Source organism: Umbelopsis ramanniana (genome assembly GCF_025399195.1).
Source record: "Umbelopsis ramanniana AG unplaced genomic scaffold K450scaffold_58, whole genome shotgun sequence".
Taxonomy (NCBI): domain Eukaryota; kingdom Fungi; phylum Mucoromycota; class Umbelopsidomycetes; order Umbelopsidales; family Umbelopsidaceae; genus Umbelopsis; species Umbelopsis ramanniana.
The window spans coordinates 79,300-100,851 of NW_026252144.1; the positions used below are offsets into that span (position 1 = coordinate 79,300).

General features: G+C 45.0%; 10 protein-coding genes across 10 annotated transcripts; 5 read left to right on the plus strand and 5 right to left on the minus strand.

The window, feature by feature from the left end:
* Positions 1–39: 39 nt before the first annotated feature.
* K450DRAFT_255069 (uncharacterized protein) lies at positions 40–1,312 on the minus strand. The gene has a single exon (XM_051591291.1). It carries the CDS (start codon positions 1,267–1,269, stop codon positions 493–495), a length of 777 nt encoding a protein of 258 aa, XP_051441811.1. The 5' UTR covers positions 1,270–1,312; the 3' UTR covers positions 40–492.
* A 279-nt stretch (positions 1,313–1,591) lies between these two features.
* Positions 1,592–2,810, minus strand: K450DRAFT_283143 (uncharacterized protein). The gene is made up of 2 exons (XM_051593467.1): positions 1,994–2,810; positions 1,592–1,932 (listed from the first exon to the last, which is right to left on the minus strand). Exons 1-2 carry the CDS (start codon positions 2,732–2,734, stop codon positions 1,771–1,773), a joined length of 903 nt encoding a protein of 300 aa, XP_051441812.1. The 5' UTR covers positions 2,735–2,810; the 3' UTR covers positions 1,592–1,770.
* Positions 2,811–3,152: 342 nt separating this feature from the next.
* Positions 3,153–5,425, minus strand: K450DRAFT_255073 (uncharacterized protein). The gene is made up of 6 exons (XM_051591292.1): positions 5,384–5,425; positions 5,168–5,320; positions 4,866–5,082; positions 4,669–4,803; positions 4,258–4,610; positions 3,153–4,189 (listed from the first exon to the last, which is right to left on the minus strand). The coding sequence occupies exons 1-6, from the start codon at positions 5,394–5,396 to the stop codon at positions 3,549–3,551; spliced, it is 1,512 nt and encodes a 503-aa protein (XP_051441813.1). The 5' UTR covers positions 5,397–5,425; the 3' UTR covers positions 3,153–3,548.
* Positions 5,426–6,149: 724 nt separating this feature from the next.
* On the minus strand, positions 6,150–10,645 carry K450DRAFT_255082 (uncharacterized protein). Its single transcript, XM_051591293.1, has 15 exons — positions 10,423–10,645; positions 10,194–10,266; positions 10,020–10,126; positions 9,585–9,932; positions 9,373–9,529; positions 8,927–9,303; positions 8,698–8,859; positions 8,174–8,611; positions 8,005–8,109; positions 7,725–7,938; positions 7,430–7,659; positions 7,214–7,361; positions 6,914–7,144; positions 6,674–6,848; positions 6,150–6,611 (listed from the first exon to the last, which is right to left on the minus strand). Exons 1-15 carry the CDS (start codon positions 10,516–10,518, stop codon positions 6,359–6,361), a joined length of 3,114 nt encoding a protein of 1,037 aa, XP_051441814.1. The 5' UTR covers positions 10,519–10,645; the 3' UTR covers positions 6,150–6,358.
* A 2,654-nt stretch (positions 10,646–13,299) lies between these two features.
* On the plus strand, positions 13,300–14,540 carry K450DRAFT_255093 (uncharacterized protein). Its single transcript, XM_051591294.1, has 4 exons — positions 13,300–13,326; positions 13,637–13,889; positions 13,959–14,330; positions 14,407–14,540. The coding sequence occupies exons 2-4, from the start codon at positions 13,644–13,646 to the stop codon at positions 14,413–14,415; spliced, it is 627 nt and encodes a 208-aa protein (XP_051441815.1). The 5' UTR covers positions 13,300–13,326; positions 13,637–13,643; the 3' UTR covers positions 14,416–14,540.
* A 15-nt stretch (positions 14,541–14,555) lies between these two features.
* Positions 14,556–14,950, plus strand: K450DRAFT_255099 (uncharacterized protein). The gene has a single exon (XM_051591295.1). The coding sequence runs from the start codon at positions 14,614–14,616 to the stop codon at positions 14,803–14,805; it is 192 nt and encodes a 63-aa protein (XP_051441816.1). The 5' UTR covers positions 14,556–14,613; the 3' UTR covers positions 14,806–14,950.
* Positions 14,951–15,378: 428 nt separating this feature from the next.
* Positions 15,379–16,951, plus strand: K450DRAFT_255102 (uncharacterized protein). The gene is made up of 4 exons (XM_051591296.1): positions 15,379–15,845; positions 15,916–16,272; positions 16,348–16,371; positions 16,438–16,951. The coding sequence occupies exons 1-4, from the start codon at positions 15,408–15,410 to the stop codon at positions 16,759–16,761; spliced, it is 1,143 nt and encodes a 380-aa protein (XP_051441817.1). The 5' UTR covers positions 15,379–15,407; the 3' UTR covers positions 16,762–16,951.
* A 22-nt stretch (positions 16,952–16,973) lies between these two features.
* On the plus strand, positions 16,974–18,441 carry K450DRAFT_255106 (uncharacterized protein). The gene is made up of 4 exons (XM_051591297.1): positions 16,974–17,069; positions 17,131–17,491; positions 17,580–17,836; positions 17,971–18,441. The coding sequence occupies exons 1-4, from the start codon at positions 17,060–17,062 to the stop codon at positions 18,264–18,266; spliced, it is 924 nt and encodes a 307-aa protein (XP_051441818.1). The 5' UTR covers positions 16,974–17,059; the 3' UTR covers positions 18,267–18,441.
* Positions 18,442–18,450: 9 nt separating this feature from the next.
* K450DRAFT_255112 (uncharacterized protein) lies at positions 18,451–19,958 on the plus strand. Its single transcript, XM_051591298.1, has 4 exons — positions 18,451–18,527; positions 18,596–18,699; positions 18,765–19,196; positions 19,272–19,958. Exons 1-4 carry the CDS (start codon positions 18,503–18,505, stop codon positions 19,800–19,802), a joined length of 1,092 nt encoding a protein of 363 aa, XP_051441819.1. The 5' UTR covers positions 18,451–18,502; the 3' UTR covers positions 19,803–19,958.
* K450DRAFT_255118 (uncharacterized protein) lies at positions 19,892–21,518 on the minus strand. Its single transcript, XM_051591299.1, has 6 exons — positions 20,933–21,518; positions 20,730–20,868; positions 20,585–20,663; positions 20,453–20,522; positions 20,150–20,387; positions 19,892–20,089 (listed from the first exon to the last, which is right to left on the minus strand). The coding sequence occupies exons 1-6, from the start codon at positions 21,241–21,243 to the stop codon at positions 19,982–19,984; spliced, it is 945 nt and encodes a 314-aa protein (XP_051441820.1). The 5' UTR covers positions 21,244–21,518; the 3' UTR covers positions 19,892–19,981.
* Between the last annotated feature and the right edge of the window lie 34 nt (positions 21,519–21,552).

Genomic DNA, 21,552 nt, shown 5'->3' on the forward strand with positions numbered 1-21,552 from the left:
TTAACGCGATCGTATAGAACCTCTTTACGATAATGTCTACTCATATCTAAAACGATCTCAATTTCAACGAAATGGCTAGTTTACTGTTATTGTGTTACAATGGTGAAAACTGTATGGAGGACAGGGAAAAAGCGGGTAGCCAGTTAGCACAAAAAATAATGAAAAAATTAACTGTACAATGATCCAAGGCAAAGGATCTAAATAAACAAGTTCTGTCATATGCGACAGAAAAACCAGGGTATAGCCAAATTACATTGTTGTCATAGACCGTCCGTCCTCTTGAACTTCCGGTCCCGTTTCAATTGCTCTGAGCGTAAGCGGGTGGGCAGGATGGTAGGGTTGTTTTTGCCAGATCCTATATGCTTCTTTAGTCTTGCGGCGTATGGGGAGGGATACCAGTACAGTCACAATCATAACCACTATAGTCATGGAAGTAAACACGATACTTCCATAGTTGACCTGCATACAGAACACCATTCATTAGCTTTTGACCTATTTACTTGTACCTTTCGCAGAACCACAGCTTACCACTTGATCTATAGTCAGACTGCTTTGAATCATAGTGACCTTGATAACAAACTCGGTCTCCAGAACGATACCCCATAAAACAGTGGTGTAAAAGCAGAATGCTCGAACGTAGGGCACATAAGTGTACTGCCAGTCAGCGCGGCTGAGGGTGTATTGATGGCCGAGTTCGTCCTTCCAAGAGACGGGAGGCAAACCGTCAAGGAATTGAGCATAGAATAAAAATTGCAGTGGGAGATTGGTAAAGCGTTTGGTTTTAATGGGTATTAAAGAGAAAAGAAAGCAGAGGCCAATGATACAGCCGATAGTCGAATCTCTGAGCATGACGAGGCGAACGTCTCCAGTGGATATGGCAACAATGCTGGAAAAAACGAAGCCAAATATACACAAACATCCCATAATATCGATCTTTCGTTTGTACAAAAAGGTGACAATGACCATGATCAGAGGCGGGGTACTGGACACCATGATAGCGACAAGCACAGGAACATAGTGCTTCAGATTGTGATAGATAATTAACGGTGCGGCAATATCGATCACCATCTTGAACAAGAACATAAGAAGGCTGTTGATCATTTTCTTCCTCATGTCGACTTCTACTTCGGATTGATCAAGGTCGATAGAAGTCGAGCTGCTTGGAGACTCTATAGCATCGTCATCAGGTGTGGTTGATGCTCCAAGGAGAGCTTCAGTATCTGAGTAGGGCTCTAAAGCAATCGCACCTCTCTTGCCTTCTCCGAACATGGTGTGTCAAAGATTGATTGTTGTAGTCGGATATTCTGATAATCACTGGGAGTTGCCTGGAACAGAAGCTGTCCTTTTAAATAGGAGCGGCACGGATTTTGTCGCCGAGCGCTGAGTCTCAAATATGGACACTGATTGCACCACTCACGGGCCATTCTTTAAGGCACAATCAAATACAATCAGCAGTAGTGCAAGATATCAAACTTGTTTCCAGTTCCAGCATATGAAAAGAACAAAGGCACTGAGTGCGCTCGTAGTACCGTTGTTTTTTTCCCCAAAATTTTTTGTTGCAAATATTTTATTGGCATATTGTGCCAAGTATCGTAATATAAAAATGGGATGGTATTTTGTGGCATAGGCAACTTAAATCACTAGCAATGACATATATACAGATGATGAACTATCATCATCAATTAATTTGCTGTGGAATGGTATTGTAGTCGGATGTTGTCAGAACAGCAGGATCTCTTGAGTTCATCATGTCTTGGCGTGGCGGTACGTTTAATCTCTCTTGGCAAAAGGGGGAGGCGCCGGATGAAAGCGCTGAGACTCCCATTCCTTGTATGATTTCAATGACCTGGAACGTATGGGAGCACTAATCAAGACACTGCCTACTGTGGCCACTGCTGTAATGACACCGATAATGATATTTCCATAGTTGACCTGCAAATATGGATCAGTATGGAGGGCATTTACCGTATCTCGGTAACGTGATGAAACTCACCACTTGATCTGTTGTCAAACTGCTTGTAATCAAAATGACTTTGGCAATAAACTCGGCTTCTAACATAACTCCCCACAAAACAGTGGTGGCAATGGCATAGGTACGAAGATACGGTACATAGGTGTAGAGCCAATCGGCGCGGCTCAAGGTGTATTCATTCCCCTGTTCGTCTTTCCATGTGACGGGTGAGAGATTTTCGATGATTTGTGCATAGAATAAAAATTGCAACGGCCGGTTGTTGAAGCGCTTGGTCTTGATCGGAATCAACGTGAGGAGGAAACAGATTCCTACCACGCAAGTGACAGACGAGTCTCTGAGCAATACGAGACGAGGATCTCCGCTGACGAGAGCAAAGATGCCAGACAAGATAAAGCCGAGGACGAACAAGCATCCGAAGATATCGACTTTGCGGTTGTAGATGAATTTGCCAATGACCAGCAGCAGCGGTGGAATACTGGAGACCATCAGCGCAACAATCAAAGAAGTGTGGTTCTTCATACCATAGTATATAGCTAGTGGAAACCCGATATCAACCACCAAGGTCAGGAGGAAGAAGCAGAACCCGCGTACCATTGCTTTTTTGTCCGCTTCAGTTAGTGGACGATCCATCGAGGATGGCTCAAAAGGCGCTGCGTCCTGAACATTATTTGGATCAGACGCTGGTGTGATATAGGATTCCACGTCTGAAGCACGGTGGCCTAGCTCCACCTGACTGGGTGATTTTTGTGTGTTATCGTACATGGTTGTTCAGCTTTTGAACATGGCAAAGTGGGTGTGGGTTTATAAAGAACAGAGAAAAGAAAACCTAAAAAGCGAAGTACATCATTTTGTGCTGCGCTAATGATCAACTGCCAATCGCAGCCACAGCGTTCACTTCCCGCAAGCTTTATGGCGCGCTGATAACACCCAACCCATGAACAGCGTACTTCGTCATTCAAATGAAGTATCGCTGATGCATCATAAATGTTTTCTGGTGCAGTCTATGCCTCGGGATTTCTGTAGCAAAGGATGTGTCTAAGACAAGCCATACCATCCCATTATGGTAATAACCCTGCCGTCCATATGGCACGCCAAAGCTACTGCGTTATCCACCAGTGCATATTGTCGCAGTAATGATGGAGGTAGTGGAGTGCTAGGAAAGGGCAAAGACATTTTTGACCGCCGTAGTATGGATGGCCGCTACTGCGACTTTCAAGGACAGCGTAGTAGTTCGCAGTAAAATGAATATCCCGCTTTGACACCCAGTGGTGGACATAGATCAAAACCTTGTTTCAACCTACAAAATGTGGACTCCATTATGGCCATGCTGGCATCTAATACAATATAGCTGGTCCCTATGGGCCTACCGGTCAAATGGATGGTCAACAGCCCACATCTAGCGAGACGATGTTCACCACGCCAGGAAATATTTCACACTTAGGGCGTCAGATAGGGGAGGTTTCTTTTCGCCATGTTGGTTTTTAACAGAAAAGTATTACATTTGAATAAACATTTTGAGAAGAAAAAAAAGAAAGAGGTTTTGCTATTTGTTAATTTTTTTTTTCTATTCAAATCTCTATTCGGAAGCAGTAGAGAAGATGCGAAGAGTGCGGTCGTTACCAGCAGCAGCAACATAAGTGGCAAGAGGATCCCAGTGGACAGAAGTGAGATCGGAAGTGTTTTCTTTGAAAGATACAATTGGAGCACCGTCTTTGGCCTTGAGGATGGTCAAATCAGTACCAGCAACGGCAAGATACTTTGCATAGTAGTCGAACTTGAGATCATGGATCTTGTATCCTTCCTCTAAGGTGAATGTCTTGGTGTTGGTCAAGTTACGAAGATCCCAAAGCTTGACAAGGTTGTCCTCTGATGCAACAGCAAGAATATAACCATTTTCAGAAAAGTTGAGAGCCGTGATCTTGCCAGTGTGACCCGCGAAGGAAGCAGCTGGGCGTTGAGACTTGATATCCCATATACGAACAGTTGAATCAGCTGTACCGCATCCAAGAATCATACCGTCAGGATGGAAGTTAGCCGCCGTGTATCCTGCGTCAGTCTCTGAATCAGAAACACTGATCAATGTAGAACCAGTCTCGAAATCATGGAATGCCCAGGTGCTATCCAAAGCAGCACTTGCGAAATAGGATTTTGATGGATGGACTGTGACAGCATTGACATCACTCTTGTGAGAATGGATATTGTGCAATAACCCATAACCTATGAGGGAGGGAAGTGAGTTGGACATATCATACGCTCTAAACAAATGGAGTCAAACCACGACTTACCTTTCTCTCCGGTACCCCACACACGAACAGACTTGTCAGCACTGGCGGATACGGCAATGTCGATTTCGTCTGTGCTGTCAGTATCACCTCTAAATTTAACTGACGTGACCTTCTTGGTATGGCCAGTCAGATTGGCCAACACCTTATCCTTCTCTCTGCTGTATACTTGGACATGCTTGTCGTTTCCTCCAGTCAAAACATTACCGCGCTTATCGTCGATATCGAGTGCTGTAATACCGGCGGGACGAGCGTTATGCATGGATGGCACCGATTGCACTTGAGTGAAGGCAGCGACGGCTTCAGCTGATGCGTGTTCCGTCGGTGGCTTTCTCTTCTTACGTGTAGCCGACAAGCTAAAGAAGGAGTTAGTGGGGGTGGGTCATAAATAGGATCAAGGTTCAGATGGCTTACCGTTCACTTGTGGCATTTATCTTCTCAACAGCTTCAGCAGGCAATCCTGACTCTTGTGAATCAACCTCCATTGACTCAGCAGCTGGAGCTTGTGTAGTTTGAGTACCAAGGTGAGCTTGAACGTTAGCCAAAGCTCTAAAGGGAAACAGTTAGTTTTGTATCTGATTTGACGACGTGACGGAAAGTAGCCAACTCACTCTCGAGCAGCATCTCTCTCCTTGATCAATCGAGCGATGACTCTGCATGCTGCGTCGTTTTGATACAACGCGTGACTAAGCTCTTGTCTAACTTGCTGATACTGCTGCTTCAACGTGAACGTTTCGAGCATCAAGCTGTCCCATTCATTTTGGAATACAGTGAGTAGTGAAGGAATGGAGGTCAAAGTTGGGGGACGTGGTTTGACTGTCTTGGGATCTGTGAAGGCGAATACGCAAAAAGGATAAAGAATTAATAGGGAAGCGCGGACAAAATCCTCAAAACAGGTATCTAAGCAACGTACTGGATTGAATGTCTATGAGATCTTCGGCCGTCAAATCTTCACCAGTGTTAGGATCTTTGCCGGTATCGCCAATTTGCTTCAAAATGAGTCTCTTTTCATAAACGAGACCAGACTTGGTCGACAAGACCGGTTCTTCCGGTACTTCTCCAGATACTATTGCAGAGGTTAGTGGGAATTGTTCAGGCAGGCGGTGGGATGAATGCAGTCTACACTTACTCGCACAAAACATGGTGTTCAGTAAGGCCTGATCTAACTGTCTATGAGACGGTCGTTCTATATCTCAATGTTGAGCACTTGTTTTGTCGGTACGTCACGAATATTGCTGACAAAATTCATGATTTTAGGAGTTTATTTTTTCGCAGCCAGGAAATTGGCCAGAGCAGCGTGTTTTACCCACTTTTGGCGGTAAATGTAGAAAGCAGCACCTTTGTGTAGAGGAAACCAACCTTTCTATACAGAAACCACGTTGTCAAACAGTATGAAAACGGCTGTTCACTCGGACTTACGTAAAAAAAATAAGTAGGTTCATAAAGCGGTGTAATTTTTTCATGTAAGAAAAACGTCCAAGCATGATCGGCCATGAGAGGTCTGCGTGACCCCACTGACTGCACACTTTTTCTCAAAAAATAAAAAAATCCTTGAATGGTACCTTTTTCTTCTCTCTATCTAACCTTCACGCCAATGTCAGCTTCACCCAAACAACTGCCCGAAGCCTCGTCGTTCATGGCCCTGTGGTGTCAATTCAAAGCCTGGTTTGCTCCCGATCAAGCCCAGCATGGCTCAGTCACGGTCGATCCACGGCTTCATATGGTTCACACTCATAATATAGCCAAGAGCCAGCGGCTGCGAAGGCGTACTCTCACCGCCTATGAATTGCCAGACGCCACCGTTCCATCTCAAGTCTGCATTGAGACCTTCTAAACATACCAATTCGCCACTTTTTCTCGTGTCTTTTTTTTTTTTTTTTACCGTGGTCTTGAACTCTTTTTTTTTCTTTTCACTTTTTTTGTTTATTCACAATACAGTAGATTTTTTTCATTATAACATAAATAGGATAAAAGGAACAAGTCCTTGGTTAGCGAAGCAGTATGCGTTACAAAAAGAGGGATGGAGCAAGTGGAAGGTGAAAAAAGTACATATGTATATATATAACAAGGTATCGAAGTGGGGAGAGAAGAGAAGAGTTTTGAGCTATGAACCACCATCCTCGTCCATAGCAGAAGGTAGGTCGGCAGGCTTGACCATACCGGGGATAGCCAAAGCTTTCGCTAGCTTGGCCTTTCGTTGCTGTTCCAATTCGGCTTCCTTCTCTTCTATATACAGGTCATCGGTGTCGCCAGCAAATTCGTTCAATTGAATCAAAAAGTCTCGAACTTCAGTCTTGAACTTGACCAAATTGACATTGTACTCGAACAAGGATGTGACAAACACTTTAATCTGGGCACTGAGGGGGAGAGGGGGTCAGTACTGTCAAGACGAAAAAGTGACCAAGATTCAAATGTTTACCTCTTCAAGTGCGGGAAAGCATTCTGCATTAATTCAGAGACATAGTCGTAAAGGAATTCTTTGTTGCTCATGCCAGGTTTGCTGACAGTCGCAACGTCATAGAGTGGGGCTTTGATGGCATTGGCAGATACCAGCTGGAATAGGCGGGCCAATACTTCGGTCTGACCTTTGAAGCCTGCCCAACCAAGGTTAGTTTGAAACTCAGATGCTCAATGTTTGAAAACAGAATCGCTTGCTTACCACTCTTGTGATCGGTATCAGTCAGGACAAAGAATACATCTTGCATAATGCACAGATAGTATGATTGATAGAAGGCATCACTCGTAGCTGTGTCGCATCGGCTCACGTTTTGGATAAGATCATAGCAGAGTTCAAGACTGATTTCCGAAATATCGCGCATGGTGTGCTTGAAACCCCATATGATGCTGTCAATGACGAGCTTGAAAGTGCTGGTTTCTAGAGATAGCAATGCTAAAGAGAATAAAAAAAATGGATAAGTCAAACATGAACGTAAGGCATATATCTGGCCTTCCTCCTTACCTTTGAAACATCGTCGATTGATGGCTCGGAGTAGACTGTAAAAGCCTAGGCGGTGCTCTGGGTATTCGCAAAAATCATTGCTAATCATGGTCAGCGTGCTTTCAAACAGACACTGGAGAATGCATGGCACCTTCATCGAAGCAAGTGGCTGCAGGAATAAAAAAAGGGCGTTAATATTGCGATTTAAACACTTTTAAGGTGAAGCATGAAACTCACCCCAACTCGGTCAAGCAAGGCAGCCGTCATGTTGAGGACTTCAGCGTCTCTGGCTTCCTCAATGGTACTGCGATAATGGCAAAGAGCAACGTTCATAATGCCAGGCATGACACCCTCGGTCAATGATTCCAAGTCTTCGGCAGTACGCACGTAGCGTTCGAACAATTTGAGGATATCCTTTTTGATGCTACGAACAGCGCGGACTTTGGGTAATTTGACGGCCAATGCGCCTAAAATTGAAATTGTTTAGCATACAATCAAGCAAGCAGCCATGGCTTTGCAATGCAAACTGTACCTTTTTCTGCTATTTGAGCTTCCATAATCTCATCGGATACTTGGTAAAGGTTGATGAGGTCAGCATGTATTGTCCCGAACTGAATGCCATAGATGGGTCCAGCGGACGCACAGACCGCGGTATTGGTACTGAGCACATTTCGTAAGATTTTTATAGTAGTGGGTTCTTCCAAGGACGTTCGGTCTTGTCGTATTTGGTCCATAATGGCAATCCACTAAGTAAATGGTATGTTAGCATGCAAAAACATGGTGGGATGACGTCGGAAAGTCCAATTACTTACTGCCGTGTTGGGTGCCGTCATAAGCTTTGTCATCAGCCGTACTTGAATAGTGTAAGATTGCTCAGATGAGATCAGATGGCCAATGGCTTGGTAAAACACATTCATCTGCAAGAAAGATGGATTAATAATCGGTGGGTGAATGGGGGGGGAGGGCTCGGCAAATAGTTACCTGGCACGGAGATAGGGACGAGGTGATGGATTCCATATTGACCAAGATTTCGTTGATCATAGGAGGTTGGTCGGAAGTGGGTGGGAGAATGAATGAGCGCTTGCAGTGTTGGGCAATTTTGAGAAACGTATCGCAAGCCATATCCTGAACGCCTTCGTGGGTTTCGTGCATGAACTCAAAAACTTTTCCGACGACCGTCTTGAGGAACTTGTAGTGAGCTCCAAGGAAGCGTGGGTATTGACCAACAGTGTATATTATGTTGGAAGTAATCACAGCCTTATTATCTTTTCCTGGCTTCAATTCGCAAAGCGTCAGCAAACTTTTGATGACTTCGATAAGAAACGTCTTTTCGCTTTCCACGCTCATGGCTCCAGAAATTGCGCCAATGGCCCAGCACAATTGATTAAGATTTGTCCATGAAAATTCCGAGCCGTCCATCTGAGAAAAGTTGAGAAAAACATGAGTTTTTGCTTTCGACAACCATTGTTTCTTTTTTTCATGGTTGATCTTCGATCAGTAAATACCTGTTTGGCTAACTTTCTAGTCATAATTCTTTCCATTTCCTTGACGTCGAGATTGGTCAAGTAAACGAGTACTTCCTTCATATTTCGGTGGAGTACAATGGTGTCGCATTCTCTCATGAATTCGCGTACGATGACGCCTTCTTCATTTTCCATGATAAGAACCTGTGAGTAGTTGAAACAAAAATGAGTTTGATGCAGTATAAAGTACATAGCCGTTTCAACAACTTACTTCTTCAGGCTTGACCATGCGTTCAATCATCAACAAGCGCAAATTAGTCAACACGTCCTTGTACAGGAACTTGCGAGCGCGAGAGTCATGTTGGCCTTCAGCTTGCATGTTACCGTCAATCAATTTCGTGCGATAGTCTTCGTACAGTGATTGGACGAGGCTTCGCCAGTATTCCAAGCAAATTTTGAAAATTTCACAGTCGCGCACTCGGGAGATTTTCAAAAGATAGATATGCGCATTGATGAGTAACTTTGGATTGGGGTATTTCTCTTCAATGACTTTGACGTGCGCGCCGAGGAACGACGTCAAGAACAAGGCAAGGTGTAATAAAAACTCGTCGCAATGATCGATGCCTGTTGCATAGCATGACTCGAAGTCTAAATGGAAGTCAAAGTCAGGAGAAGGCAAAACGTTATGTGATTTATAAGCTAAGGTCGGAAACCAACCTTTGGTCAAGGGAACCATCTTGTTAATATGGGTCATGGCACAGGTGAACATGGCACCGAATTTGCGGCAGTAATTGTAGTTCTCTTGTACGCAGAGACCACCAATTTCAGTCAAGCACTTGAGGGTGGCAATACGGTATTCTGGGCAGATGAGATACTATGTGCGGGGTTAGTAAAAATGACAACATTCAGTAACATGCATGAATACGTACTTTGTTGCAAAGAATGGTGACAAGGTCGGTCTCGAAAATGTAGCCGAGTGGAATCCAGCTAAGAAACTTCAAAAGTGTTTCCAAAGTAACTTTGATAAGCTCGGGTTTCTTGGCGCAATCTAAGACTTCTTTGCAAAGTTGATAGATGGCAGCAAACTGACTGCACATGCATTTTCGAAGACTGTCTGCTTTGGCTTGCGTCATTTGTTCAGAAAAGTCGAAAATCTCCTCACTGAGGATCTTCAATATGTTCATGTTGTTTTCGCAGATGGTTAGATTGCTCTTGCTGGAAGCAACAATTTCTGGAACAAATCCTGGCCAAGAACCTGGCCAATCTTGTTTCAGGATCTACAGTAAGACCAAAGGAAAATAAAATGGTCAATGGAAAATGTTCTTTTGGCACATAAATGCCTTATTGAATAGGCTATGTCATACCTGAACGAGGACCATGTTGAGTTTTCTGACATACGTCTTCTCTCTTGTAAACGTCTCTTCATCAGATGAGACTTTAACAATGATATTGCCTATGAAGTTGCGAATAGCTGGTGGTTGGAGGATTGAATTAATAATTGTCTTACCAAATAAGGCGATTTACTGGATTCGGCTTACCGCTTCTACTTTCTGCCGGTAGGACTTTCCAACGAGTTTGTATAAACTTTTCAAGGATTCGAAGCGCGAAGAACTATGGTCATTGTTGAGAAATTTCCATAAAAGTACGGTTGGAAGGAGAAATGTATTTTCGTTAGTGTTCAGCTTGTAATTTTTTACTGCGATGACTAACTCGAAAACGATAACTGCGGAAATTTGTAAAAAAAAAAAAAGGCATTGGCATACTGACCTTTGATTGCGTGCTATTTGAACGTTCGAGGATGCAATCGGCTCTGGTCCATGCTTCTGGATTATCTTGAAACTGCGTCAACAGGTGCTGAGCCATTTGTTGCTGTATTCAAAATAAACGTTAGAAATGAGGCAATCAGTTACACGACGGCGAAAAAAAAACACCTTGGTGTTAGGTGAATAAATATTGGCTGTACATCATGTACAACATTGAAAAGGAAGCAATACACGTTGAATGAAACAGGTCATACCTCTGTGCCAGCTCCTGCGTAAAAAGTGTCAATGACTCGATCCAGTAGATTGACATCGAGTTCATTGTCGAAGTCTAGAATAGCCTGATAAGCCAGGAGGTACGACGACATGAAGGGAGAGGTGGGTGGGTGCGTGAGTAAGATGGAATAAGAGAGACAAGAAGAGAAGTAAGACTCTAGAAAGGTTTTACCTCCATGCTACTCTTTGTAATTGAGCGATTGATTTGTAAGTCTGATTTCAAAATTGTGAGTCGTTAGCTGGAGTTTGCTTTATAAATCAAAATGGTGTTAGCTGGTGAATGGTTGAATGGATACTGACTGAGGTGGTATCAACTCTAAAAGTGTGTTGCTATGTTCGCTAGAGCTGTTGTTATGCTCAGCAGAGAAGTAGTAGATGAATGACGATGGGTAGTTGGAGTCGTAAGAGGAAGGATTAATTCTCTTTACAAAGGCTGGTCGGTTCCTTTGGATTTCCGCCCGCTCTTGAGACGGACTACACTAACGTTCAAATCACGTGATTTGACCGATCATGATGAATAATAGAGCAAGTGAAGGTAGGCATCACCATTTGATGAGCATTAATAGATAGTATAGATGTATTTTGTGCTCTCTATAACAACGTAAAGTACGTTTTTTTCATTCCAGCGTGCAGTTTTTTCATAAATGATATTGTGGCTCATATGGAGCGATTATTAATACTGTCACTGAGCTGGATCAGTCACCTCAAGTCCCAAATCGAAAAGTTGGCCGGCAACACACATTTTTTGCTAAACACGCCATGCGATCTCTACACCTTCAATACCGCCTTTATTCGATGATAATGTGCCCTCCACTGTCGATGTATATGGAGGACAAGGCATAGTGCAAATCACTAAGCCTGTAAGCAAACTGGCAAGTTTCATTTCATTGGCCGCCAAGTTAAAAATTTGTCAGCAAATGGGAACCTGAGGAAATCTCGCTTGGTCCAACACTCTCGGGTGGTGGCTTTAGCCACATACCTACTTCATTGGAAATTTTTCGTCATTTCCTGATCTGCTATGACAGTGTGTGTCAATAAATTACGGCTAAGACCATGTTTAAAACTTTTTCATATACCAAATTGCCTATCTATTTTGAATCAAGCTCCTTGATCACAACTTCGGCTCTGTCCGAAGGCAGTAGATCGAGGTGGCAACCATATGCTGGCTGACCTGAGAATATCAGGTAAAGCGGTGTTCTTTGTATTTGTGGCCCCGCCATAGAAATCTTTAAACAGATAGCAGGTCTCACATTTCAAAAAAGAGAAAAACCATTTATGCAGAATATGATTCACTTGGTTTGTTTTGGTTACCACTGTAGACTGCTGCATCAGATCATAGCGTGTGAGTCAAGGCGCTATGCACAGGTACTGTGGGGTCCCACATTTTCCTCGGCGTGGCTATGGGGCTAATTCCATTGAGGTAGCTGGCTGCTCATAAAATGGTGGAAAGGCGTTGGCGCCGGCCCCAGAAACCGGTCTTTGGATACGATGAGACCGTAGTGAAAGACGTTTTGTTTATGTTTAGCTTTTGGACATTAGAGTTACCGACAAAGCGCGCCATGCTTAAAATACGAACAGTCATGAATGTGGGGGTCATTGGCAAAATCAGAGCACCAATACGTGAGTATCCGGAGTCTCTTTATTGCCTGACAATAAATCGCCCTACCTGAGCGCCCGCCCGGAACAAGCCTGTAGTCATTAGTGAACGACCATCCGTTCCTAATGCTGTCTGTGGCGGTATTATGTCAATACTCCATTATGGGCCAACCATTGATTTGGCGGACGCTGTTCTATTTCATGGCGACCGTCACCATAAAATCGGAATAATCCATGGCTTGGGAAGCCAGCCAATATGCAGGCTTAGCATTGAGATCATTCATGTAATGATTATTTCGATAGACTGTAGATTGTTGCGGGCGTCGGCCAGTTTACTTACAAATATGCTGTAAGCGGGGCTATACTTTTCATCTAGAATCGACCTTTTGGCTACACTAGCGCATCATAAGAGTGTCAAATAACTTGTCTGCGTCTACGCTCCTGAATCATTCAATTTGATATTGGCACTCTTTGCCGTACTCACATTGTCATTGTGATCGACCTTTCTAAGGAGCAGGCTCGATGGTCTGGCGATAGGTGATCAACAGCCACCTATATCACCATAACGCGATATTTATTTCATTACTTGTATGGTGTGAAAATCAGAGTTGTATCGCCATTTTGACGCCGCTAGTAGAAGCACACAAAGTTATTACTATAGCTTGGTGTTTCGCACAGAGCATTACCCTACTTGAGCCTTTAGTCCTTTAAAGCCCCTGATAGAATGGTAATATTCACTAGTAGTGACAGCATAAAATAGCCTCTAAAGAATCATATACAGAAAGTAATCCATTCAACAACACAGTGTAATCACAATGCTTGCGCTTTGAGAGTAGCAAAGTCTTTGCCACGGCAACATTGATTTACCTTTTGCTGAAGCAACTGTGTGTGGGCTTTTTTTTTTTTTTTACTGTTAATTTTAAAATTTTATTCTGGCTGGCAACCAATTGCTGACATCACTGATTTTTTGGGTTCGGTCAGTGCGGATATGAGGTGAAGACCTCAGCGAAATAGTATCGTCCTCTTTTTCATCAAATCCGTATGTACACACAGTGCTATCTATGAAGGGAATGATGGTGATGGGTATATAGCGATGGGATAGATGCGACAATGGATGGATGGATGCTCGATTGATATACACCAACACCTTTTGGCAAAGACGAAATTTGGAGATTGACCAAGATGCAAATTCTGCCTGCTCATTAGAACCATTCCACTAACAATATGAATTCTCCCCTCTCCCTCTATGTCCTGGACGTTGACTTTAATATTTTCACCCTTGCGACCTACAACATCTTTTAACCTTGGAATTCGCAACAATTTTTTTTTGCTGGCTTCATCACACACAGTTGAGCAATGGTTTTGAAACACAACAATCAGCTGCCCAACCAGCATTTCCGTAAGGACTGGCAGCGCCGTGTCAAGACTTGGTTCGATCAACCCGGCCGCAAGAAGTCTAGAAGAATCGCACGTATCCAGAAGGCTGCTAGCATCGCCCCTAGACCCGTCGATGGCCTTCTCCGCCCTGCCGTCCGTTGCCCTACCATCAAGTACAACACCAAGCTCCGTGCTGGTCGTGGATTCACTCTTGAGGAGCTCAAGGTATGTTGTTGTGACGAATATTTTTTTTTTCGTTTGTCTGGTATTGACGGTCTCGAAATTTTGTAGGAGGCTGGTGTCAACCGCAAGCAGGCCCTCACAATCGGTATCTCCGTTGATCACCGTCGCCGCAACAAGTCTCAAGAATCTCTTGAGCTTAACGTTCAGCGCCTCAAGGCCTACAAGGCTAAGTTGATCGTCTTCCCCCGCAAGGCTGGCAAGCCCAAGAACGGTGATGCCGCCGATGTTTCCGGTGTTTCTCAGCTTAAGGGTGCTGTTCTTCCTATTGAGCAAGTTGTTGCTGGTGAGGAAGCCCGTGCCATCAAGCCTGAAGAGAAGGAACTCAAGGCTTTCCAGAAGTTGCGTTATGCTCGTTCCGAAGCTCGCACTCTCGGTGCCCGTGAGAAGCGTGCTCGTGACAAGGCTGAGGAAGAAGCTCAGAAGGTAAAGCATTCGATTGTGAATGGATGATTTGTCTTCAATATGGTGTTCTAACTTTTTTTTTTTTCACTTTTAACAGAAGAAATAAAGGTTGCGCCATTGAGAAAATAGTGTAAACTAGAAATGCAATTACGAGCCTTTACTTTTTACTTTTGTCCAAAAATATATAAATCATTTTTACATTGAATGTCAAGGCTCATTCACCTATCGCGCTATTTACCAACCCAGTGAGGCTCGGGTGAAGCCCTCATGTTATCATTGGATAGTTTATGCTCATACGACCATCATGCGATACAAAGTGTGTGATCTAGCGTCCGTACAGCATTCCTTTACGGCATCCATCGATCCAACCCAAATTCTATATGCTTGCGCAACGTGGTTTATTTATATTTCATTTTTTTTATATAGCTCGCAAGAGATATCCCCAGCACAGCCCAAAACTCCACCTGAGGAATACCGTGAGGTAGGCAAGGAGTGAAACGGGAAAGTAAGCTGGAGGTATAGATATCTTGCTTCAGAATGACTCAAGCTTGTCCAATCACTAGCACTGCGCTAGTGGGGTCGAGCCAAAATTAAGCAACACGAAGTTGCGGCCGTACACCCCATGGAAAAGGACTCAAGGGCCGAAGCGATAAAGAAAACAAGAGCAGGAAAAAAATTTTGGCTGTTAAATGGGTTCGCTGAGGCAGTCACGGCCAACATTTTTGCACGCCGTCGGAGAGCAAACCTTTGGCTGGATATCGTTAACGATGGGAACGTCCATTTGAGCGAAGGTGACATCTCATTTATGGTATGCCTTGAGCATAAAAGTAACATTATGCTTTCAGTAAGAAATTCGATGCCTTTGGTGCAAATGCAGAACCGTTGAGATTCTTCACAGTCTACCCTATGCTTCAGTGTAGTGCACAGCGAGAATGTCATTACTAGCCGTAAGTACAGTCACCTCAGTTTCGGCGGCGTATCGATCAGGTTTACCTGGTTGGTTGCTTGAAGTAATGGGCAAGTGTTGGGAAGAAACGGGACTGCGAAATCCAGGACAAACAGATGCGGCGGAGTGTAAATCAATAAAAATGTGAGTCAATGAGTGATGGCCGAACGCAAGACAAACCCTCATTCCTTTTCTTCATCCTGACCTTGACAATGGCTGCCAAATCAACTGAGGAAGCAGTGTCCATCCGATCGATCATCAAGAGACTTGTGCTCGAACCTGAAACCTTCGGCCCTGAGCAGGCCGCTCAAGCCATGCATGCCATCATGGGAGGCCATGCCACCACCAGTCAGATTTCCGCTTTTCTAATCGGGTTGAAACTTCAGGGCAAAGACCTTGACGCCGAGATTGTGGCTGCCTGCGCAGAAACCATGAGAGCTTTTGCCCTCCCAATACACTACAGCGAACACGCTCACTTGGAGTCTTGTGTGGTGGATATTGTCGGTACGGGAGGCGACGGTCACAACACGTATAACGTCTCCACCACAGCTTCTCTTGTGGCTGCTGGAGCCGGTGCCAAAGTTGCCAAGGTGAATGTTGAATCCCATATATATATACTTTCCTCCACCGTTTTCTAAATCTATATGCCATCTCTTTAAGCATGGTAACCGTGCCTCATCTTCCAAATCCGGTTCAGCAGATCTGATGGAAGCTCATGGCTGTCATATTAGCAACGTTACACCAACCCAAGTGCCTCACATCATCGACACTACCAACTTTTGTTTCTTGTTCTCGCAAACTTATCACCCTGCCATGAAGAACGTTGCTGCTACACGCAAGGAGATTGGTGTCCCCACCATCTTCAACTTGTTAGGTCCTATGAGCAACCCTGCTCGACCTGCTCGAACCATCACAGGCGTTCACTCACCCGGTATTGGTTTGTTGATGGCCAACGCATTGAGATTGACGGGTGTCAAGGAAGCCATGGTTGTGTGTGGCGCTGAGAAATTAGACGAGGTAAGTGTGGCGACATGGGATGGATGATTTTGAATGGACTTTGACTGACTCTCCTGTTTGACAACCCGTTTTCAGATCAGTCCTGCTGGCGAGACTGATGTAAGTATGGATGGTTGTGTCAGGCGATGTGTTGGATAAGTTATTGACCTTCTTTCGTTTCATCAGGTATGGCGATTACATGAGAACGGAGAGATCGTCAAACAGACGCTTCACCCTACTAGAGATTTCGGACTGCAGACACATCCATTGTCAGAGGTGAAAGGAGGCGACTGCCACGAGAACGCCATCATTCTTGAGCGATTACTCAATGGCGAACTTCCTGCAGGCGACCCCATTCTTGACTTTGTTCTTTTGAACGCTGCTGCTCTTTTAGTAGTGGGTGGTGTTGCGAGCGACTACAAAGATGGCGTAGAAAAGGCTAAGCAGTCAGTGTATGGAGGAGCTGCCAAAAAGACATTTGAAGCTTTCAAAGCTGCTACTCTGCCATAGAACAGTGGGTCGAACTGGATCATCCAAAAAAAAAAAAAAAGCCTGGACATGAGTAGCTCTTCTATTATTTTTTTCTTGCGCTACAAAGACAAAAACATCAGATACCACAGTGTGGAAGTTAATAAACTGAAATTCAAATTGACTCTATGCACTGCGCGCGTTGGGCATGTAAAGTCACTTGGACACCACGCGAAAAATTAGAAAAAATTATTCACGTCTTTGAATCCCTAGTTTCTGCTGGAATCTCCACTGACTTGCATTCCCTATCTGTTCATGGGTCGATAGCGTTCGTATCGTTATGGATCAAGGTAATGTTGATGCAACAAGCCGCATTGTCTGCCACCGTTTCTCATCGGTCCTTGCTACCAGATAACAAGATTCAGAACCTCAACATCATGCTCAATTCCTTACAGCAGCAACTGGTTTCTGAAAAGCTCAAGCTCCGCAAGACACAAACGTTACTGACGTCCAAGCGCCAGTTGGTACAGTCAAGCCATGCACTGCTTGAAAGGGATTTTCAGGGCGTGTTTACGGATGGGGCCATAAAACGCAGGAGATGGAAACCCGGACGACGGCCATTTGGTCTGGTATCCTTACTGGAGACCTCTGCACCAGACGAAGTAGCCGCCGTCGAACATAGCCAGGAGAGTGCTCAGGTCACTTTGACCGCTTGGCATAGTGTGAACGATGATGTGATCTGGGTACGGGCTCGTGTCCGCAATACGCTAAAGTAAGGAACCCACCCAATAAATTTCGGACTCATCGATTAATTGAAAATCCTCAATTAAACAAAATTATATGTTTGGCTTGATGACTAGGACCCCACTGTACAACGTTCAATTACAGACAAGTAGCGGTTTGACTAGGCGAAGCACAGCTGCCGTACTCCAGGTTGACGTGGAGATCGACGTGTGTGCAACCTACCAAATTGACCCAGTCCACGATGTTAAACAACTGGACGATCTTAATCTTGTCTATTCTTTTTCCGACAGCGGACCAAATCACTGCCAACGACTCAGGACAGGCCATGTGCAAGATAGAAGCGACTTAACCTGGCTAACCACCGTAAAAGATGGTATGTAGTGAACATGCTTCATGTACCTAGTCAGTAGTTTTTTCAACATTTCCATCGGCAAGTAAACAAACCATAGGCAATTAACCACCTATTTTTACATGGTCCTACTTTTTTTTTTTTTTTTACCACCACAGAGACGGGTGTACCACCATCCTTATATGTGTATTTTGCACATTGGATCACTCTGGATGATGAGAATGAAATGGATACGCTGCGGCAAATAGGCAAGATGCAGCGTGTGGTAAGAGAGAGGGTTTTTTTTATTGAAAAGGTTGGAATGGTGCCAATAGCTTATAAAAATTCCACAGGCAAATTCCGTCAAGACGTGGATATCGGACGATCAAAGCTTGGTAGCGGTAAAGAGCGGAAATCAGATTCAAGTGGGTTGTGTGGATGGGATGAAATTAGAACGACTGGTTTCCCGCCTTGAAGAGAAGCAAGCAGAAGCATATTGAGGCATGGCAATCTCCCTGACCTCCGTTTTCACTTGACATTAACCGAGAAGCTTATGAACAAGATTGAAAGTGACGGCATTCATTCCCGCTGGGTACATATTTTTTTTTCTATTTTAAAAAAAAATAAATTCGCTTTTATAAAAGAGTCAATTTCCCGCCCGCCCATCCAGAAACCCTTGACTCTTTCTTTCTCCATTACTTTGAAACCATCATGAAGGCTCTCATTCTCGTTGGCGGTAAATACCACCCCTTCGTTGGTTGGGCAACAACACTGCACTGCATACTCACTCCCTTTTCCTGATAGGTTTTGGCACTCGCCTTAGACCTCTCACTTTGACCCTCCCAAAGCCATTGGTCGAATTCGCTAACAAGCCCATGATTCTTCATCAGATCGAACACTTGGCAAAGGTAAGCATCTCGCATTCTCATCATCTTGCATGCTGCGTCATCATCTTCTCACCCATTCCATTTAGGCTGGTGTCCGCGATATTGTCCTTGCTGTCAACTACAGACCAGAAATCATGGTGGCTGTTTTGAAGCAGTATGAAGAAAAGTTCAACGTGAAGATCACTTTCTCCGTTGAAACAGAGCCCCTTGGTACAGCTGGCCCTCTTGCTCTGGCACGCGAAATCCTTGGAAAGGACGACAGTTGCTTCTTTGTTCTCAACAGTGATGTGATCTGCGACTATCCCTTTGACAAGCTTGCCAGCTTCCACAAGGCCCATGGTGGTGAGGGTACGATCATTGTCACCAAGGTCGATGATCCTTCAAAGTATGGTGTTGTTGTCAACCACGCCAACTCCAGCAAGATTGAGCGTTTTGTTGAGAAGCCCCAGACTTTTATCAGCAACAAGATCAACGCTGGTATTTACGTGTTGAACCCTTCTGTTCTTGATCGCATTGAGGTTAGTAACACTATTTGTGTGTGTGTGTTTCTGCTGGCAAAACAGCTTGGACTCATTTCGTCATCCCCCTTATAGCTCAAGCCTACATCCATTGAAAAGGAAGTTTTCCCTTTCATTGCCGAGGATGGTCAACTCCACACTTTCGATTTGGAAGGTTTCTGGATGGACGTCGGTCAACCCAAGGATTTCCTCATCGGTACCTGCTTATACCTTTCCCATTTGGCCAAGAACCAACCTGAAATGCTTGCCAGCCCCAGCTGCGACTATGTTCACAAGGGTAATGTCTTGGTTGACCCTTCAGCTAAGATCGGTAAGGACTGCCGAATTGGTCCTAACGTTGTCATTGGACCCAACTGTGTGATTGGCGATGGTGTTCGTCTGCAACGTTGTGTTATCCTTGAAGGTGCCATTGTCAAGGACTTTGCGTGGGTCCACTCCAGCATTATCGGATGGCACTCTTCCATTGGCAGATGGTCCCGCGTGGAAGGCAACTCTGTCCTCGGTGACGATGTCACTATCAAGGATGAGATCTATGTCAACGGTGGTTCTATTCTTCCCCACAAGAGCATAGCTGCAAATATCACTGAACCTCAGATCATCATGTAAATAGCGACTCCCCCCGGATAAAAAAGAAAAAGTCACTCCCATATCGTACGTATCCTGCCACCCCATCCCATTCCGCTAATGTGGAATATTTTCTGGTTTTCCTTATTATTTCTTTTTCCAAATAAATCACACACATTATTATAATAATATACACACGAATGGGGTTGACAAAGGGGTATCTAGTGGTTGCGGTGGCGAGCGGTTTGACTGGCCATGTATTTGCAAATCCATGGATCATGGTGTATTTCACTCAAGGCCAAACGATCCTGTGGATGTTTTTTCAGCAGCTGTGATGGAGGGAGTCAGTGAATCATGCAACATGGAGGGGGGCAGTAGAGGGTGTGTACCTTTTGAACGAATTTGCGCGCAAGGTCGCTCACATGGGGCGGGAACGTGTATTCAACATTGAGAATCCTCTCGTAGGTCGCGGTGTAGCCTTCGTTCAGATCCTCAAACGGCGGCGCCCCCGTCAATAGCTCATAACACAGGATGCCAAGCGACCACACGTCGACCTGCTGATCATGCGGCTGGCTCTCTACCATCTCGGGGGGAAGGTAATCCAGCGTCCCGCAAAAGGTTCGGCGTCTGTCATGCAACAACGTCACTGCCCACGTCCATCGTCGTATAGAACGCCGCTCAGAATGACTTACCTTGGCTTAGGGTCGTGAATGGCCCATCCGAAATCCGCCAGTTTCAAACGGCCGTCTTGGCCAATGAGGACTGCAAGAAAATGAATAAGAGAGTCTGTACATGCATGAAAGCGCTCGTTCTCCCCGGCTTACCATTCTCAGGCTTGAGGTCTCGATGGGTGACGTTCAGCGTATGAAGGTAGATCAGGGCATCGGTCACTTGAACCATGTACTGCAGGTACCATTCCCCTAAATTAGTAAAGTGGACTTAGGCAAACATAGGTGTGAGATAGCCTACCAATGCAGTCTGACGCTCACTCAGACGCTTTTTCTCTCGCAGCAGCTGATACAAGTCACCATTCGAAGCATATTCCAACACCATGTAAACATGCTCGTCGTCATGAAAATAACCATACAATCTCAAGATATTTGGATGTCTGCGGTGATAGGTTCATATGAGGACTTGGTCAAGCGAAGCGGCAAAAGGGTCACTGCACTCACCGTAGATGGCCTTGGATCTCAATCTCGCGCTTCAGAAAAGGGAACACTTGAGCGGTCTGGATCTCCTCCTTTTGCAGGATTTTGAGGGCGACAACATGCTTGCTTGTCTTTTCCTGTGCCATGTACGCTCGTCCGAATTTACCCGTACCAATATGCTGGCCCACGTCAAAGTCGTCCACGCACCAGTCAGCGGTCTTCCTGGCCTTCAGCATGGTCATCTCTCTTTCCTGCTGCTCCACGGCTGGCTCGGGGGAGATATACCGCACGTCGGCATTCACCCCTAGTTGTCGTCGCACGATGGGGGAATCCATGTAGCTTTGAACCTGGGAGCGACGCGCGGGCGTAGACGGCGGGTGGAGATGGCGCGGCGTGTAGTCGACGTAGGCGGATTGGGGAGCTGGCGGTATGGCAGAGCTGGCCGCCGGCCGCAAAGGCGTATGAAAACTGGCATCGGACTAGGGTGATTCGAAAGGAACATGAGCAGCAGTACAGAGAGAGAGACACGTTGCAAAGCCATACTTACCGCTTGACTATGTGACTTCACCGGTGTATTCATATTGTGTACCGCATTCATGGCGAATGGCAGGAGAGTTATAAAAAACGCGTTCGCTAGACAAAGA